This window comes from Lontra canadensis, unplaced genomic scaffold (genome assembly GCF_010015895.1).
Source record: "Lontra canadensis isolate GAN:19392208 unplaced genomic scaffold, GSC_riverotter_1.0 scaffold27, whole genome shotgun sequence".
Classification (NCBI taxonomy): Eukaryota; Metazoa; Chordata; class Mammalia; order Carnivora; family Mustelidae; genus Lontra; species Lontra canadensis.
This window is the reverse complement of record NW_022631021.1, coordinates 7,214,872-7,235,166: the sequence shown is the minus strand read 5'-3', so window position 1 is coordinate 7,235,166 and position 20,295 is coordinate 7,214,872. Positions and strand designations below refer to the sequence as shown.

The following is a 20,295-nucleotide window of genomic DNA, read 5'->3' as shown; positions in this document are numbered from 1 at the left end:
GTAATTATCCTCATTTTTTTAATGAGAAAAGAGAGGCTCACAGATTTTAAGTAACAACGAGTAAATGCAGCAGTCAGTGTGTGAACCCACAATGCCATTCCAGGGTCTATCTCTTAACTCTATTACACCACCTCCTGGAAGGGGAAGGACCTGATTTGGAAAGGAGGAAGGGGGTAAAGAGTATAGGGAATATGAAGATATCAATAATATGGATAGTGTATGTTTCATCTGTAATGTTGAAGGCAAGTTTATCTGATTTAGGAATAAGAAGGAACATTGAGAGGATATAAAATGTTGTGAGGATTAGACTATGGATGTGCAAAAAAAAAAAAAAAATTGTCAGAAAGCAGTGTGACGGAATTAAGGAAATGCACAAGCCCTGGGGTCAGAGACCATGTTTTAACTCCTCCTCCTAACTCATTAACCATGAGACATTGGCCAAGTAACTTAGTCTCTCCAAACCCGCATGTGCAAAATAGGGATGGTGATCATCTGACTACGTATTATTCTGTTTTATGTCATTGGGAAAACCCTGTATGCTTCTTTCTTTTCTTTCTTCTTTTTTTTAAAATGTTTTTTAGACTTTCTGGGTTATTCTTTGTATTTGATTTTCTCTATGACTTAGAATTGGTTTGCCAAACTAAAAGAAGAAAATTAAATTTTGATGGGAATTATATTGAATATATTTATCAGTTGGGGAAAGATTGACATTTATATGACCCTGAGTCTCCAATTCACATATATGTTTTCCCATTTAATCATGTCTTGTTTTGTCCCCTTTAATTAAATGTAATTTTCTACATGAAGCTCCTGTTAAATGTATTTGAGTTGTTTTATAGTTTCTATTGTCATTATGAATAGGACCTTTTCTTTCATCTGATAATCTTTCCCTAGTGGTTTTGTTTTGTAGGTGCAATTCATTTGCTCAGTTTCTGAAGGACTTAGACTGCTTTTGAAGTTTTTATTTTTCTGTTACCACCATAGTCTTTCCTCACTCCCCTACTTTTTCTGTTCTTGACCTTTTTTCTTTTTTCCATGTTGGAAGATTTTTTCAATTATTTGAATATCACTGGTTGTGTATTCATGTATAAAAGCAAGGCCCTAAAAAGTGACTTAAAGTTCTATATGGGTAGATGGACTTAATGAAAGATTTCACAGTATCTTAGTGAAGGATAAGCCAGCATCTGAAGATTTCTTCCCCCTTGGGGGTGATTTTAATTTCTGACCTGCTAGCATTCTGGGAGCAGAAGTAAGGAGAAAATGAGACGAGGGTGCTTAAGAGTTAATATTTACATTTGTATCTGCCTTGTACACCTACCTATTAATGAGACTGATACTTGAGTTCAGAACACAACCCATTCAATTTTGCAGAGACTAGACCTCCCTCTGACAGTACAGGACTTCACTGAGTTGGAGAGGAAACACAGAGTTTCAGCTATTATGTATATAGATTTTCAACCAGCCTCTCTCTCTCTCTTTCAGCCCCATGCAAAGTCTTTCTTATGTTTCTGGTCCCTACTGTCTCCAGGTATTAAAACTATTAAAACCTTTTGAAGGGCTGCAGAGTCAGTTGGGTCCATTACCATCAATATTTCCATTACCACCTCCCACACTCTATAGGCACTTAGGTAGTAACATTCTTTGTCACTCTAAGTCAGTTATGCCTTCCTTTGTCAACATCTGAACTGACGCATCTTGAGTTCACTGTTGTCTTCTGCCTGTTCTTTTTCCTGTGGCTTAATAATTTGGTAATGTTAACATGGTTTGGAAGGGAAAAGAGAGATAAAGTTGTCATAATTAACTATAAATCTTCTATTACATTTTCAAATGGAAATTGGTGTATAAAAAATAAATTTTATATATTGATCTCAGTGTACAGGAAATATAATTTTTATGCATTTATCTTGTATCTAGCCACTTTGTTGATTCTCATTATTATTTCTAACAATTTAAAAATAGATACTCTTGGGTTTTCTAATGAGATATATTTCATTTTTTTCTAAGTTTTTATTTAAATTCCAGTTAGCATACGGGGTAGTATTAGTTTCGGGTAAAAAATTTACATATAACACCCAGTACTCATTGCAAAAAGTGCACGCCTTAATCCCCTTCACCTATTTAACCCCCCACCCACTTCTCTAGTAACCATCACTTTGTTCTCTATAGTTTAGTGTTTGTTTCTTGGTTTGCCTCTCTTTTTTCCCCCATGATCATTTGTTTTGTTTCTTAAAGTCCACATGTAAGTGAAATCATATGATATTTGTCTTTCTCTGACTGACTTGTTAAACTTAGTGTGGTACTCTTCATCTCCATCCATGTTCTTGCAAATGGCAAGATTTTATTCTTTTTCATGGCTGCGTAATATTCCACTATATACCCTTTCCTCTTTATCCATTCATCTGTCAGTGGACATTTGGGATCAATCAATTGCCCTACTAGGAATTTACCTAAAGGATACAAAAGTACTAATTTAGAGGGGTACATGCTCCCAGAAAGTTATAGTAGCATTATCAACAACAGCCAAACTATGGAAAGAGCCCAAATTTCCTATGAATTTCTGAGAGCTGCATATTAAGTCTTTCATTATAAACTTCATTTTGACAGTTTTTTCTTGTAGTTTTTTCAGTTCTTTTTTCACATATTTTGAAAAATTCTTATTAATTTCATAGAGACATGTTCCTTTGGAAACGTCTGTATGACCTGCTTATTTATCAGTATGAAAAGTCCTTCATCTCTTTTAATGCTTTTTTTTCAATATTAACATTGTGACACCTGATTTTTGCATGTTAGCATTTGCTTAACATGTACATCTTTTCATCTCTTTATTCCTAAATTGCCTGTGTCATTGGGTTTGAGGTATATCACATAAAAGCATTACTAGATTTGGGTTTTTTTTAATTCAATATAAAAGTTCTTAACTTTTAACTAATGAATTTAAAAAATTCCCATTTCTATAATTTCTGATATGTTTGGAATTATTTTGGGATTTTTTTTCACTTATCATATTTTCTAGTTTATTTTGTCCCTTTGCCTGCCTTTAGTTAGGCTGATGAATTTTTTCTTTAGTTCTATTTTTCCTCTACTATTTTATAAATACATTATTTGTTTCTACCTTTTGTGGTTACCTTAACATCATTAATGTACATATTCAAACATATTCTTCTAACATCTAGAGCTAATTAGTATCTCTAATATTCCTGAGAACAACAACAGCCAAAAGGCTTAGCATACTTTTATTTTTTCCTAATCCTTTGTAACTTTCATTTCCCTTACTTATTAAGCTTCACTTACATTGTTTTTAAATTTTATATTTAAGTGGTTGTATTTTAAAAATTAAAATGTGTACATTTAAGCTTTTAAATAAACATTTGTGTAAACTTAGTGTATTTTATTACCCTCTTTGCTACCCTTTATGTCTTTTACCTCATTTCTTCCTCCTGGATTTCTTCTTATTATTGGTTTATATTGTCTAGCAGTTCTTTCAGAGAGAATCCTGAAGTAGTAAGCTTCAAAGTTCCTTTAATTCTAAAAATATCTTTATTTCTGCCTCTCACTTGAATAATAGCTTTGGTGGGTGTAGAATTCAATCTTCAAAGTTATTTTCCCTTAGAGTGCTCAAGATACTATTCTCTGTCTTCTTGTATCCTGGGTTGCTCGCAAGGAATCTGATGTCAAATTGATGCTTCTTCCTTTGTAAGTAATCTTTCTTTTGACTCTGACAGCTTTTAAGATTTTCTCTTTATTCTTGATGTTCACAAATTTCATCACAACGTATCAAGGTGTGTGTGTGTATGTGTGTGCGTGCACGCACATGTGTTATCTTCAATTTATCTTTCAGCCCAGAGGATCTTTGAAGTTCTGAGAAGCTTTTCCATAATCTTTCTTTAAATGCTGCCTTCCTTGAAAATTTCTCTATTTTTCCTTCCAAAAGTAGTTTCAAACAGATGTAAGAACTGTGTGTCATCTGTGTATCTTAATCCGCTATTTCCATGTCTTCATCTTTGCTTCTAATATCTTGCTTTGAGTTGGGGATTCTTTCAGTCTGCACTCATCTGTTTTGGTTTTTAGGCATTTCTCACAGACTCTAATCTACCACAGTTTATACTTCTTTTCTGTCCAGTTATTTCATGAAATCTTTTTCTGTTGTCCCTAAGGACTTGAGGTGAATGGTATACATGAGGGTGACAGGTATGAACAGTGCTCAGTTTGCCAATTTAATGCCCTCTCAAGTTTTGTAATATTTTTCAACAACGACACTCATCAGTTGTAAAGGACCCAATTGAGATTCAGTAGGGCAGGTGTAGCAGAATCGAGTGATGTGCTTGATTGAGGTACTGGTGAGTCTCAGGTTTGAAATGACAAGCTATCAAGACTCAGCTGTTGTTTTGGGATGCCTGGGTGGCTCAGTCAGTTAAGCATCTGCCTTCTACTCAGGTCATGAACCCAGAGTTCTAGGATCAAGTCTTGCATCAGGCTTCTTCCTCAGTGGGGAGCCTGTTTGTGCTCTCTCTCTCTCACACACACAAAAACAAAACAAACAAACAAAGACTCAGCTATTGTGGGAGTCAAAAATAGACACACACATGAATAAGGAGAAGCTATAGATCTGGACAGTGACAGTGGATCCAGTAGTCGGCAGATTGAACGTATGACAAGGTGTAAACCTATTTATATAGACAAAGTGACTTGGGAGTTTGAGATTTATAAGTCTAAAAATCTCTAGTACTGAGGGGATCCAAGGAATGGTTGATCTTCATGGGTTACTGACATGGGATTTAGATTATGTGGGAGAAAAAAATCAAAGAATCTTGAGCCCTGAATATTAGAATGGCCACCCTATGGAAACTGAGATGACAAATGTGGGAAATAAAAGCATTTATTTGAAAATTGCTATTATAAAAGTTGTATTTTTAAAAGACAGCTTAGCAAATGTATCAGTAGAAAAAATGTGTGTTTCATTACGTAGAGTATCTGATTTTATACTGATTGTTCATATGATAATGAGGCAAAGTGTATTCCCCTTTCTTTATTTCTCAGGAACATATATTTTGTTATACTTTTCATGTATGATTAGTTTTGTGTCTTTAGACATTTTAGTCCATATATATACATTCTTTAAGTTGAGACAACTTTCCTTCATAGCTAGAGAACTTGCTAGATATATATGAATATGCAGCTGATCATATTAGAATGCTATTGGTCATAGAAATGGTTCTTACTTGTCTAGAGTCTATACCCTTTTTCTACACATTGTGGCCCATATTCTTATCCAGAGAGACATGAATTATTGCAATAAATGTCAGTAGCCCCAAATTACATGTATTTCAATTTGTATTAGAATCGAAGTACATATCAGAAAGTCCCAAGGCGACAAACATAATAAAGAAAGCGCAAATTAAAAGTCTCTGTATTGACATATTGAGCGTTTTCTTATTTCTTACAAAATCACAGTGCTTCCAGTACTTAGCGTTTAACATTTCAACATTTTTACATTGTTTTATATAACCTTATACTGATAGTTTAAAAATGGAGAAGGAATAAATTTGCTAGCACAAACAATTGAGACAAACTGGTGGAAGGAAGTGACAGGTGAATTAGAAAGTGTAGCTAGTCTTCAGGTATTAAAGGGAAGAATTATCTTTGAAATTCAAATTGGGATCAGGAACTGCAGATTAGGAGTGAGCAAAGTAGTCAGCTGTAGAGATTCAAACCTTAGCTTGGAAGAAAAGTCTCAATGTCTCAAGTATGGGAGGGAGCACAGTTGGTTACAGCTACTACGTTATGCCTGAAGCAGGAATAAAGGTCTGAGGAAGAGGGTCTGGGAAATCCATGACTTTGTCATACAGCAAATTGACATCTTTATGAAAATAAGTCTAAGTAATTAAGTATATTTAAGTGCTACATGAAACAAGGAATCACATGCCAAAAAACTAGTAATGCTTGTTTTAGTACCATTTGTAAAATGATGATGATTGTGATCATAATCAGTTCAACCACAGGCTATATGCCTAGCACAGTGCTACTCAACTTGTGGACATTATCTCTGAACATTTAAAATAAAAAAAAAAAAAACCCTGGTGAGATAAACATGGTAAAGTTCTTTTTATAGGATGGAAAGAACTAAAAAGCTGAATTAACATCTGGTGAATTTTAATAGAATAAACAAATAATAGGATTAGTTTGGGCCAAAAGTCTAAAAAGCTGTTCTGCTTTAGCAGTGTACTGGAGTGGAGGCGGGAAGATGAGGGTTGTACTTTTATTTCTCTGTTAACGAGTTTATTATTATTTTTTTCTAGTTCTATGTTTGCTCTTTTCAGTTTCTGGGAATAGCAAGATGGAAACTGACAGAGGAAGAGAGTAGTTTAGTTACTTGTTCTGCTTGATGAAGACTTGGATTTGAGTACGATTTACACAAAGATATTGTGCCAGTAGTGAAACAAGTAGCAGCCCTTACCAAAATGAACCTGCTCACCTTTGCAGATGAGTCACAAGTAACTATTGCTAGGCAGTAGTAAACTATCTGTGAAATCATGGCTGTGTACTGCCACTGACTCAATTAACTTTTCAAAATGATTTGATTAGGACACACATTGTAATGTAATAGTACAGAACAATGTATTAAGGACTTTAAAATGCATATGTTATTTTTGTACTAGGCTATTAGCCAAATCTCATTTTATACTTTGCTCTTACACCAGGAATATCACACTTGTATAAAAGCAGTTTTTCCTTTTGGATAGCTGTTGGGATGTAATCTTAACATCAATACAGATAAAAAAACAAAACAAAGAATTATCAGCTAGAATGAAAGGATAAAGAATGTAGCCAAAAGAATTATGCAAGATGTCTGTAACTTAAATTAAACCAAAGATAGGACCATTCCCATAATTACATTTCAAGGAAAAAAACTTCAAGTAAAGTAGTAATGGTAATCTCCCTTGGGTTTTAATTTACATTCCGCCTTCTCCTCATAAAAAATTGAACATGCAAATGGAATTAGGACATTTTTTTTTTCTATCATAGATATTGTATACAGCATAAAGACTGCAGGGTTTCTAATTTCTGTAAATAATTACACTGTCACACAGGAGAGGTAGATATTTGAGATAAAAGCAATGAGTTGAAGATTAATGATCCCCTGGAGGACATGATTCTCCCCCACCATATTCAGTGTGAGTCTTTTTTGTTTCCACAGAGCATCTGTACAACTACCACTGCATTTTTGCACTTTTTCTTCCTGGCTTCATTCTGTTGGGTTTTGACTGAGGCGTGGCAGTCATATATGGCTGTAACTGGAAAAATTAGGACACGGCTTATAAGGAAACGTTTTTTGTGCCTTGGATGGGGTAAGCATATTAATATACCCTTTCATGCTCTTATTAAAATGACTTTGAAGACATATTGAAACAGTAGAGTGTGATTATCCCCAGGCTTCTTTTCTTTGTGTCCAATTTGATACGTGGAAGTGGAAATATATGAAACTGGTCAGTTTTGAACATTGGGCATTTGGAGCTTTAAAAAGGAGTAAATATTGGATGACCACGTAGCCAGTCAGTGAAGCAATGGTGTAACAGGAGTCCTGGGATAGCTCTAGGCAGAAAAGCAAAGTGTTCTCCACTAATATGTCCTGAAAACACAAAATGTTCTAAAACATTCGGGGCTCAAGACAGGTACACGTTATAGTCACTAGTCATGTACTCCTCATAAGAAAACTTTGAGAAGTCCTTTCCAAGAGAGCTCAAAGCAAGTAAGGACTATAGCTATTCATGTCACAGGAAGAAAGTCATGTAGAGAATGAATGAAGCCTCACAGCTAGTCGGGGGAGTCCTCAGAGGAGAAAAAGAATTGTTGACAGACTGAGAATTAATTAATTTTTTTGCTTATGTTTATCAGGAAAAGTTTCCCTCAAATTGCCATATGAAATGGACATCTTGAAGATTTGTGTTTTTCATAAGGCCAGTTATAATGCTTAATTGGAAATAATTAATTAGCTTAGTTTAATTAGAATTAAATTAAGAATCTAGTTTTAGAAAACCTCGGGATTTTCTCATTTGCCTTTGTGTTTAGAAAGACTTAAACGAAGAAAATGGAATTTGGGACCAAATATACAGCAAATACCTACTATACCGGTAGACTAGAGAATAGGGTGCTTGATGGAGTCTGAAAAATTACAAGTAAGCAGACTTATTACAATAGCAGAATAATTCATACTGGAAAAATTAGGATCCAGATTATTTAAAGATTATCCATCAGGTTTCAGCAAGGTGCTGTCATATGTGATTAACATATGAGGGTTCTTTGTGCAAGCAAATGGGAAAGCCATTAAGAAGAAATTGGAGAATGTATTCTACTTACAGTTTTCATAAAACTTTTGTCTGGATTTTATGTCAAAGACCTTCTAAAGTTAGATTGGTATTGAATCAGAGAGCACTTTTATCATGAATTAATGTCATAGATCCAAGAAATAAAGAATCCAGGTAAGTGACTTCCCTTAAAGAGTGGCAATTTTCTGGATTGGTAACTAGCTTATTTAATAATATCTTTACCAAAGATCTTGAGGAGAGAGAGCTCACAGCTGGTCTCCACATTTACAGATAATATTGCTACTACTCTGAGTAGCAAAAAAGCTAAGTGGATGGTGCTAGACTATCAGGAAGTCTGAGTTGGAAGATTAGTGGCATACCAATTTCATTATAGCAAAGTGCAACATAATAAATTTAGAAAAAAGTAAATTGTACAAAATGAAGATTATTAATGCTCTAGCTATGACCCAGGAGAGAATATATTCTACTGAACTTGATCTAGTCAATCAAAAAGTCATATATATGTGTACACACACACACATGCGCGCGCACACACACACACACACGTGCGCGCACATGTGTGGATACAGGGTGGAGGGAGATGCATATCTGTTTAAAACTATGATGTGTCCCTCTGGGATGTTCCTCATAGTTTTTGGTCATTAAACCTCATGAATGAAAGTGATGTCACTTAAAAAGACTCATAAAAGAGAATAGCAGGAAGGAGAGGAAATGATAGGAAGAAAGAAGATGGGCAGAAGGTGATTAGATGATGGATTTTTCTACCTGAAAAGGCAAACATCATCTTCCTGAAAAGAAGTCATGATCAAAATGAAAAAAAAAAAAAAAAAGAAAAGAAAGAAAGAAAAGATAAATAGCATAGATTAGACTGAACTCTGTTCACCGAAACACAAGGGCATGCCACTGAACTTGGGTAACGAGAGTGTGATTCATATAAATGTAAACTAAAAGATGTTAGGTCAGTATTGGCACAACTATGCAGGCAATTGAATTCCAAGAGGGACTGAGTGATGTGTGGAGAGATACCTACCAAGAAGTCCATGAAGAGAAACCATTACATATGTTCTGAACTTTGTTCAGGATTGTTAAAAGGAGGATAATCAGGAGGCCCCAAAATTAATTCCTTAGAGCCCTTAACCTTGATCCTACATTCTCGTTGTAATAAGTAAATTGTAAAGAATTATGTGCTAGGATTTATTTTTTCTCTTGTAAGTACAACCTGATGTGGATCAATACAGGGCCAACTGAATGTTCCATTTCTTTGATATTCCATCACAGCACAATATCCGTTTTTTGCCTTTCTGATTTTATAACTATAAATTTCCTTTATAACAGCATAAACCCCTAGGGAAAAAAATAACTTAAAAGATAGACTAAATCTCTGTTATTAATTTCCTTTAAACCCATGTCAAATGTGGTGGTAACCTAGCAACATTAGAGAAGTGCACTGAGTTAAAAGACCAGCTGTCGCTCTCATATTTTTGTACTTGAAAGAAATTTTGTAATGGAAACATACTTCACGAAAGAATTAAAGCAATGGTAGTTCCTCCAGTGTAAGCATTTTGAGTCTGTCCTAGCTTTCTTGAGCCAGAGTGCACAGTGGTTATAGCTGAATGTGAAGTGTGACAATGCTTCTCTTCCAGGTTTACCAGCATTAGTAGTGGCCACATCAGTAGGCTTCACAAGGACGAAAGGATATGGCACTGATCACTAGTAAGTCCATCCACAGTGATACATCATGTTTATAATTAACTAAATCATCATCTATGCTTCATTACTCTTGGTTGGCACTGCTGATGGCTTGCATTTTGTCACCAAATCATTAACTAGGGTAGAAATCACATTAGTGTGGAATGATGTAAGGTAGCTTAAATGCACAGAGCTTAGAAAGTAAATGCTGAAGCCCTGTGCAGAATCCTTGTTTCAGTTTCCCACTGCCTCATAAGACCAGTGCATTTCAAGATGTTTCAGTATTTATTTTGTGTGTTTAATCTCAAATACATTTTTTGGGGAACTGAATAAACCTTGGTAGTTTACCTTTTAGCATAAGATTCTGATCTGAGCTTCTGATTTCACTGATGATAATACATATTGGTATCAACCAAGTTGTGTCGTGTTAGTTCAAGTTTTGTTGCTATATTTTTTTTGTTGTTGTTGTTGTTTTTGTTGTTGCTATGTTAAGGTAATACTAAAACTTACAGATCAGGGGAACCAGTACAATACAAGGTAGAAAATGCCTTAGGCTATGGGAGAAATTAGAGGGAAGAAATAGGGCATGGTATCAACCCATCCTAATCACAGCTATAATACTGATAAATTATATGAGAGAATGTATAAGTAAGGTTTAACACTTCAAATGTAAAACAATACGCTTTCGTATTTTCCTTCATCTGCTCTTTCAAGCTGAGGAAGCAGTTGAGAAATGGAGAAAGAGATGGGCACATCTTATTAGAAGCATAAATTTTTAAAGTGAGATTTTCTGTTTGTCTTCAGGTTTGAGGTAGGAATTACTGCTAATTAGACCTTCTGGTGGATTCATCCAAATGGAGATTGTGCCAAAAGGCATCATGTCACCTGCCCATCTAAAAGAAATTTCCGAAGAATTTAAAGAACTCATGTCATTAGAACACTTGTTTTCTTCTGCAATCTGTATTATAAACACACAAACAGGCAAAACTTCCTGATTGTCTGTTGTAGGGTAGTGCTTACTGCAGCGCAATTACCTTTAAGACATTACTTTTTACAACAGTATGACTTTTGGAATAAACCCAGTATTTGAAAGGCACTGTACTGGGGATATAGAAAGAGATAGGATTATAGATTATATGGTTCCAACTTTCAAGGAGTTTGTGATTCAGACAGAATACAATATAATGAATAATGTATCAGTTTGAAAGATTACCTTGCACAAAAATATAGTAGTATGTAGTGGCAGTCTGAGAGACACTGACTATAGTGTTGCATCAAACTGAAGGCTTTTTCTCCAGTTATTTTATTTAAAAAAAAAAAAGGATATTCAATTATCACTCCCAAAGTGGGAAAGTAGAACTTTATGTGTCCACTCCTGTGGTGAGGAGAAATAAGTACATGCAGACTTTGAATACATACAGACAGACACATTTGTGTTATGTATACATCGATACATGTATTGGCATCTATGCATGGGTAAATATGTAAATATAAATAAATATATATGTATATATAAACACACACACATATATTTTTATTTATAGAATTACTAGGTTAAAATTTTTAATTAAAGTATAATTTATGCACAGTAACATTCACCCTGTTCAATTATAGTTCTGTGAGCTTTAATAAATGCTTAAGTCAGGTAACCACCACAACTAATATAGAAAAGTTTATTCTTAGAACAGATATAGGACTGTTATTGTTAATGATTCTTAATTTTGGAGGCAGCATGTTCATTCTGTGGAGCTAGAAGTAATATTGATGGGGTCACATGTCAAAACAGGTGCATGAAATAATGGGCATGACCCATTGCATCAGCAGAGATAAAACATTTCCTGGTGTTTTCCTTAGATTGACTCTCTTGGACTCTGCACATGCACATGGGCCACCTTGCAAGCCCAGCTTGCACCCCATGTTTTCTTCATGGCCTTCTGCTCTGAGAAAACAAACGTTCTCACTCAAATGGGTTACCATGTCTCCACCATGTCTCTAGCAATGTAAACCTGCATCTCTTGGTGAATTGAGTAATCGAAATAAACACAGCTGCACTTATTTTATTCCAAAGCTTCTTTAGTGAATTTGCTTAGTAGGCTGGGGTAAAAGTAAAATCAGAGGTTAAAAAAAAAAAAAGCATAGAAAATATAGATTATCCATTCCTTGCAATGATGGCTTTTAAACCAATTTCTCCTAATATCCCAATGGCCTCAAGGAAGAACCCGTAAATGACATATGCAAGACTCTGAAAGCATGCTGTTCTTAGTATTTGAAAATTTTCATAATGGTTATAAAGCAGCATTTTACGCAACTTATGTTAATAGTCACCTTTGTACTGAAAGTCAGTATAAAAATCTCACTGCAAGACTAATTTGTCTAAAATGTTTTAACTGCCTGCAAGTAAGGCCTTATAGTAAAAGTTTCTTTTCTGTGAAAGGTATATAATATTTCTCATACATGAAATGCTCTAATTTTAGCTTTTTTCCATATCTCCTAATGCATTTTGTTTAATTACAAGCCTTTGAAATGTGCCAAAATTTGAATGCTAAGTACATAATTCAAGTAATTTGTATCATACTTCATGGTTTAACACTTATCACTAATTTCTGTTAGTTTCTATCTGATGTTATTTTTAGCTGCTGGCTGTCTCTTGAAGGAGGACTTCTCTACGCTTTTGTTGGACCTGCAGCCGCTGTTGTCCTGGTAAACATCAAAGTCAACTTCCTCTGTTTTCTTAGCCAAGAAAGCCTGCTTTGCTTCAGTTAGAGTGATGGTTTTGTATTTGTTTTGTGGAAATTTCAAAGTTCAATGTATTATTCCTTAATTATCAGTTATTACTTAAATTTGAATATCAACTGCTATTTAGTCCCTTATTACTTTAAAATATTCTTATTTTGAAGACTGAAGACTATTAAACATGGGAGTGTGGGATTTCTCTTACAGTAATTTCACATTTGTGAAGAAGTTCGAGTAAGTTTCAATAAATTCTTCCTCGTTCGTGTACCGAATTTCATCATTTATTATAATACCACCTTATACTATTCTGTATGATCTACATCGTTGTTAAGATCTCTTAATTTTGGTAACTGCTGCCTGCTGTCAAATATCAACAAGAAAATACCTATCCAGATGTTAGACTTTCTCAGCCTCAGTGCTACAGACATTTTGGACACGGTATTTCTTGGTCGTGAGGCTGTCCTCTATATTTTAAGATGTTTAGTGGCAACCCTGGGCTCTACCTACTAGATACCAGTAGGAATGTCAAGTCAGTAAAAATCAAAATTGTTTCCAGACGTTTCCCAAAATTCCCTGTGGACAAAAATCACCCCCAGTTGAGAGCCCCTGCCATATTTTATGCATAAGGATTTAAATTGTTTCTTTTTGGAATCTTGCAAACATGTAAATTTTCTACCAATTGGCCTTTCTTTCCCTCACTCTGATATTATTGATTACAAATTCTTCTTGTCTAATAAAAATGAAAATGTAAGGGGGGAAATGGTCTGAATTAAATACGAAGATCCACATTGCTGTGCAGTTTGAGTTCTAATTGAAAATTACCCTTTGATTTCTTGAATGATTCATTCAGTATATTAGAAGTTAGCCGTATCTTTCTTAATAACTCTGTATGACTTTTCCTTTCTTTAAAGTTTGCTCTCCTTCCTCTAAACTACAACAGGGAGCAGAAACTGTATGTGATTCACAAGAAAAAAAATCTAGACATGAATGTTAGAGAAGAGCATAGGGAAATTGAAACTATTAGACATATTTTTGTCTGCTGCATTGAATTCTTATTTAATCAATTGAATTATTTCCCTAAGCTACTAAGTTAATATACATATAACCCTAAAATGGAGAAACAAAGAGTATGTGTATAATTGAAAAACCAAAAAGTTTGGTCTTTGGAGTAGTGATGGATTCCCTCATGATTAAATTGTAGATTAATGGAATCCACGGGATACACTTTTTTCTCTTAGTTCATGTAATGAGAAATGTGAAGATGAGTAAGTCTTTCTTTTGATCCAAGGGTTGTCTTGCCAGGGAAGGTATGACGAGTGACAACTCCTAAGACCTTACCTAAGAGTTGTTTTGGGGATCTTCCTTATACCAGCAGTTAAACAGATTTCAGCTTTATGTTTTGTCAGGCCAATGTGCTGGGGAAATGGAATCAACCTATCTTTCTTTCTTTTTTTTTTCTTTCCATTTCTTTCTTTCTTTCTTTCTTTCTTTCTTTCTTTCTTTCTATTTCTTTATTTCTTTCTTTCAAATTAGTCATCCTGTTTAATTTAAAACAGATTTTTGTGAACTGCTAGTTTTAATGTTAAGGACTTCACCATTTGCATTGGGGGATGCACTGAGATTCTGTTGATCATGGAGGGTAAGGGGCAGCAAGGCAAAACGAAGAAAATATTTTTCTTTGACTATCTTGGTTTCAGCGTTGGACTGGATTCCTTTTATCAGGAAGAGCTGGTAGGTTAGAGAATTGTGGGTGCTCGTCATAACAAGCTGCTACAAATAGATCACAGTGATCTCTACAGCTTTTTACAATTTTACTTGAGAAAGAAAAATATGTGTGATTTCATTTCAGATGTATTATGCAAAAGACCTTTTAAGTGAGAGTAAGAGAGTCTTAGAAATGCTGAGAAGTGTTCAGTAGAGCACATTATAAGAATTGGTCTTAGTGTCCATCTCTTAAAGGATTCTGGTGAGTTGAATAGGCTTTCCCCCTTTTTCTAGAAAAGCATGGGATATGAAAATGTGCTCCACCCACAGGAGGAATGGCCACACCTCCTGAGGAATGCAGGCCTTCTGTTCTCCTTGCTGGGGACAATGATGAATCCTTAACACGTTTGGCTGCCAGGGCTCAACCTAGTTTCATACTGTGAGACTGAAAATCTTTTGACTCTCACAGGGTTAAACTCAACTTGGCCAATTGATTTTAATCAGGGGTGACCTAGAATGCCAGATTGGCATGGTATGGCACCTTTTACGTTAGACAATTAAATGGTTATTTCCTTAGTGTTAACTGCAAAGCATGGAAATGAAATGTACTTAACGTACTTTGAAACTTTAAAGTAACACAGCACCTGTTAAATTGTTCTGTTCGGATATGCATCATGAAATATTTGACAGGTGATTTATATCACCGCTATTGTGAGTTCAGAATTCGGAAGTGGTTATAAGTTAATAAAAGAGGGTTTTCAGGAGAAAGGGGGACCTGATTCCCTTCAATATCATTGAAAGGTCAACCTTTGTTTCTGTTTGACAGGTCAACATGGTGATTGGCATTTTGGTATTTAATAAACTTGTTTCCAGAGATGGGATCCTAGATAAAAAGCTCAAACACAGAGCCGGGTAAGCTGCAATTGGTGGATTTTGAAGGTTCTTTACCAGTGAATCCCATACTCCAATTCCAGATCGTCATTGACTGCATTTTGACTGTGCCTTGAATTTTGTTCCTGATGAACCGGTGTGTTTGGAAGATTCCCATTCAAGTTTTCAATGTGCTATTCTGAAGTAATGTGCCAAATATCTAAAAATAATTTGAAAGAGCATTAAGAAAGTCTGGATTTCTTTGTGCATATTGCCTGTTTATAAGATAAGAAGATTAAATGTTAAGGCTGGACTTTACACACTTGTTATTTTTTTTTTTCAAGCTTTCATTTAAATTCTAGTTGGTTAACATACAGTGTAATTATTGGTTTCAGGAGTAGAATTTAGTAATTTATCACTTAACATGCAACACCCAGTGCTCATCACAACAAGTGCCTTCCTTAATACCCATCACCCACCTAGCCCATCCCCCCACCCACTGCCCTCTAGCAACCCTCAGTTTGTTCTCAATACTTAAGAGTCTCTTCGGGTTTGCCTCTCTCTCTCTCACTTTTTTTTTTTTTCCTCCTTTCCCTGTGTCCATTTGTTTTGTTTCTTGAATTCCCCATATGAGTGAATTGGTATTTGTCTTTCTCTGACTAACTTAGTTCACTTAGCATAATACTCTCTAGCTCCATCCATGCCATTGCAAATATCAAGAGTGCATTCTTTTTTATGGCTGAGTAGTATTCCACTGTATGTATATGTGTGTATCTTCTTTATCCATTCATTGGTTGATGGACATTTGGGCTCTTTGCACAATTTGGCTGTTGTTGATAATGCTGCTTTTAACATTGGGTGCATGTGCCCCTTTGAAGCAGAATGATAATACTTATTCTTAGGTGAGCAAGGCCAGCTAGTTTGGGTCACAAAGGACAGGAGGGTACTGAACATAATGTCAGTGTGTGACACAGCTCAAGACAAGCAAACCATACTAGGGCAAAAATAGTACATTTTCTTTGATTAATTGTATATTTCACAAAATTTCTTCACATGAAATAATCACTTATGAAACACTATTTTTGTCATTTGTTTTCATTCTTTATGATGTTTTGACTATAACTTGCTAGGAAGATTTATTCATAATCTTCACTTGCACATTTTAACCACTTACAAAATTTAGAAAAGCATCTCCTTTGATTTTACTGTCACTATGATATCACCACATTTAATGACTCATAACATTTCATAAGCGGGTTGATAGTGCCTTGTAAGGTTACATGATTACCTCATCATATACATTTGTAAAAATTTGAATGAAATATTAATGCTTTGAATTTCCCTTTCTATCACTTCTTGAAAAATTTTATATCTTTCTCCTTTCTATTTAACTGTACTTTGATTCAAAAGTTACCCTACAGTTGTTATTTCTTTAATAACTTACATTATTATTTAATAGTCACAAAACTTGATCACTGATCAGTGAGAATTTTGAGTGCTTTATGTTTCTATAATCTATGTAATGATTTATATGGTATGGTAATCTAGGTATTGTCCCCCCTAGTAGAAGGCTAGTAAAATGCTTTGAATACAAAAACTTTATATCCTTCGTATCAAGCTTTAGAACTGCAATGGTATAATAAAAACACATTGGAGGTTCCTTAAAAGGGGGGCGTCACTTACCACTTAGAAACTTTTTTCACTTCAGATGGGTCTTCACAGCATCCTTAAATAGGTAAACTTGAACTTGCACACTGAACTTCCTATACCATTTGAACTTGAGGCTTTCACACTATTGCTCTTGTTGGTCTGCCATGTATGATTGGAAGTGGAACAAGAGCTTCAGTATTTCTGCCCAGATTAATCATGTAAGTATAAATTGATTATACTGAATATGGGGTATAGAAACTGGGTTCTGCCTCTAGTGGCATAAACGTGTGTCTGCATACACACACACACACACACACACACACATTATTTTTTAATTGGGGGCTGGGGGTTTAGTGGTTAGGATAAAGGCTTGAAGTAAATATTTTTGAACAAAGCCATATTCAATATCTAGCTCTGCACTTACTGGCTATGTGTGTCTTTGGGCACGTTACTTAGTTATTCTGGAGTTCAGCCTTCTAACCTATAAAATGGGGATAATAATTTTACCTCATAATAGATTATATGAAATATAATGTATACAGAGGATTCATAAGAATAGCAAATAGCAAACACTCATTCAACAAATGGTGACTATTGTTATGACACATTAAAAGAAGAAAATAGATTGTTTTCAAGTGACCCTGACTTCTATCAGTCAAGCATCTGTGATTCTGCCATTCATGACATTGAGGTCAAAAAAAAAAAAAAAAAAGAGAGAGAGAGAGAGAAAGATGGGATCATCAGAATGAGTATAATGCTAAGGATTTATTAAATTTACAGTCAGTATTTTTTTTCTCATTTAATCATTTTATATGTTGTACTCAGTTTGATTTACATAACATACGTTTAAGAGAAATGACAAAATTGTCACATTATGAATTTAGAAATTTCCACTTCAATCTACACATTAATTTTAAAACATCTATTTATGAAAAAATTATTAGAAGTTACTTCTGCATTTTACTGGCAAAACAGAATCTGTATTTTTCCAGTTCGAAGGCATCCATCAGAGAAATAGAAATGTTAATAATGTGTTATAAAAGCAGAATGGTGGTTACAATTCAAAGCAGAAAAGAATTATCAACAAGTTAATGATTCTAGGCTTTAAGAAATTTTCTATAATATAAAATACAACTTTTGCCTAGGTATGTGTAGATTGAAATTTACTATTTCTAAGTTTGATTGAAGGAAATTTGTAGAAGATTTTAGTTCACAGAGAATCCATGAGAACAGTAATAAAGATTTCAGTGAACAATAAATAATCAGATTTAACTAAAGAAACAGTGAGCAAGAAGCTAATTAATTCAAAAGTTGACGCTCATCATAAATATTTCAGGTTGAAAATATCTAGGTATCAAATGTTTTTAGAACATTGTTTATTATTTAGAATCAACATGTTCCTCTTACCATTTTTTGTTCATTTCCTCCTTTTTATAATTATTAGAAACTGCCAAGCAATAGTTTATTCAATCAATATTTATTACAGAATGAATGAATGTTTAAGAAATAACATAGTAGCTTGACAAGTATATAATATCCAAATTCTATTTTTCCTAATAGACGAAATATATTTACAAAGGAGGTATTGATTGCAATTAATACATTTTATACAAAATAACTGAAAAGAATGAAAAGATGAAATGGCATATGTATTCAAATATGAATATTTTCCTTGTTAACAAATATCTCAAGCAGAATATTTCATTTTTTCCTCTCTTTTGCAATGGAACTTTCTTATCTACTATTTTAAATTGCTTTATCTCATCTACCTGAATGAAGTTAAGGAAACTACCAGGGTCTTGTACAAGTATCATGAGATTTTTTCCGAAGGGAAAGGGAGTATTTTTTTCCCCCAAGGAGTTTTATGTAGTATCAGTAATAAACCAATCAGACAGGTTTTTGTTGTTGTTTTGTTTTTGTTCTTGTTTTTTTCCTAAGCAAAAGAAAAAGAAAATCGAGAAGGGAAGCTTGTAGACTCAAGACCCTGCAGGAATAACCTGATACCCTGGTAGATATGGTAACATTTGAACTTATGGGAAATTCAATTTTTTTTTAACTGTTAGCACTTTTTATTTTATAGATATATCATTTCCCCTTAACAAAGAAATAAAATTTTATTTCCCTTGCAGCAAACCTGTTTAGCATTTAGACTATGTATTCTTCATACTATATTAATTTCTGTAGTGGTCATACAAACTAGGGGAAAATATCCTATCTCCCTGGGTAACCTATCTCTCCTCTGCCCCATAAACATATAATAATAGAATTCCAAAAGTGTCCAACCAGTTAACATCAAGCTTAGTTTTCAACAGCTGTTAGCTCTGACTAAAGGCATAGGCCTTTTGGTCCATTACAAATCAATCTCAAAGAGAAATAAGCATTTCAAATACTGGCTTAATACTGACTTTCAGGAAAGCCCATACCTAGATCAATTAGTTTTTCTTAGGGCTAAAATACTTGTTTATATTGTGTACTAAACTAAAATTAGTTTTAGTCATCTTTGGCTTTTCAGTCTTCCTTTGGAGCCTAGAGACAGTGCCCTTAAATTGAGGAAGATAGCCACATTTGTGTTCAAAGCACAAATACCAAATAGCGTATCTTCTCTGATAAAGGAAACTGTAGATCAGTCATGCCTTTTTAATATTAATCTGATGGAGCTTAATAAAACTGAAGATAACTCAGATATATAGTTAGGACAGTTGTGTGCACTCCTGCTTTTCATCAGAATAATCTCTGGGGCTTCAAGAAACACAGGTGTCCCGGGTACCTGCGTGATTCAGTCAGTTAAGCATCCGACTCTTGGTTTCAGCTCAGGTCATGATCCCAGGGTGGGAAGATTGAGCCCCACGGTGGGCTCCAGTGGAGTCTGCTTGAGATTCTCTTGCCCTCTCCCTACCCCTTTACCCTTCCCCTGCAGTTCTCCCTCTCTTTCTCTTTTTCAAATAAATAAATAAATATCTTTTAAAAGGAAAGAAAAAACACAGATGCCTGAGCCCCACTGAACTGGAGTCTTTGGTGTCGGGTATATATATCTGAGGTGGTGTCACTGTGGAGAACACCGCTGTAGATAGGCACTCCTTTGGCAGTGGTTTCAAACACACTCGCATGCCCATTGAGGCGCTAGTGATTCAACTGGATAAACCATTGTTTACTTGTTATTGTGAAAAGTTTGTTCTCATGTGCCAGGACATAGGTCCTGGGTTGAATCTGTAAGATGAATGATGTAGTCCCCTATTTCCCACCCTCACATCTAACTCTAAAAGCTTTGATTTTTCTCCTGGGGTCTACTGGTCCATCAGTCTACTTATTTAATAGCTTTCAGATT

The 20,295-nt window shown here is 34.7% G+C and overlaps 1 protein-coding gene across 4 annotated transcripts in view; it reads left to right on the top strand.

Moving 5' to 3' along the window:
• The window catches only part of ADGRB3 (adhesion G protein-coupled receptor B3), a 721,557-nt gene that overhangs the window by 645,789 nt on the left and 55,473 nt on the right, over positions 1-20,295 (top strand). For all 4 annotated transcript variants that reach the window (XM_032864447.1, XM_032864448.1, XM_032864444.1 and 1 more), the window contains 4 exons: positions 7,196-7,346; positions 9,968-10,037; positions 12,647-12,713; positions 15,277-15,362. In XM_032864447.1, the coding sequence (XP_032720338.1) occupies positions 7,196-7,346; positions 9,968-10,037; positions 12,647-12,713; positions 15,277-15,362 (374 nt within the window). The remainder of the gene's footprint in view (positions 1-7,195; positions 7,347-9,967; positions 10,038-12,646; positions 12,714-15,276; positions 15,363-20,295) is intronic.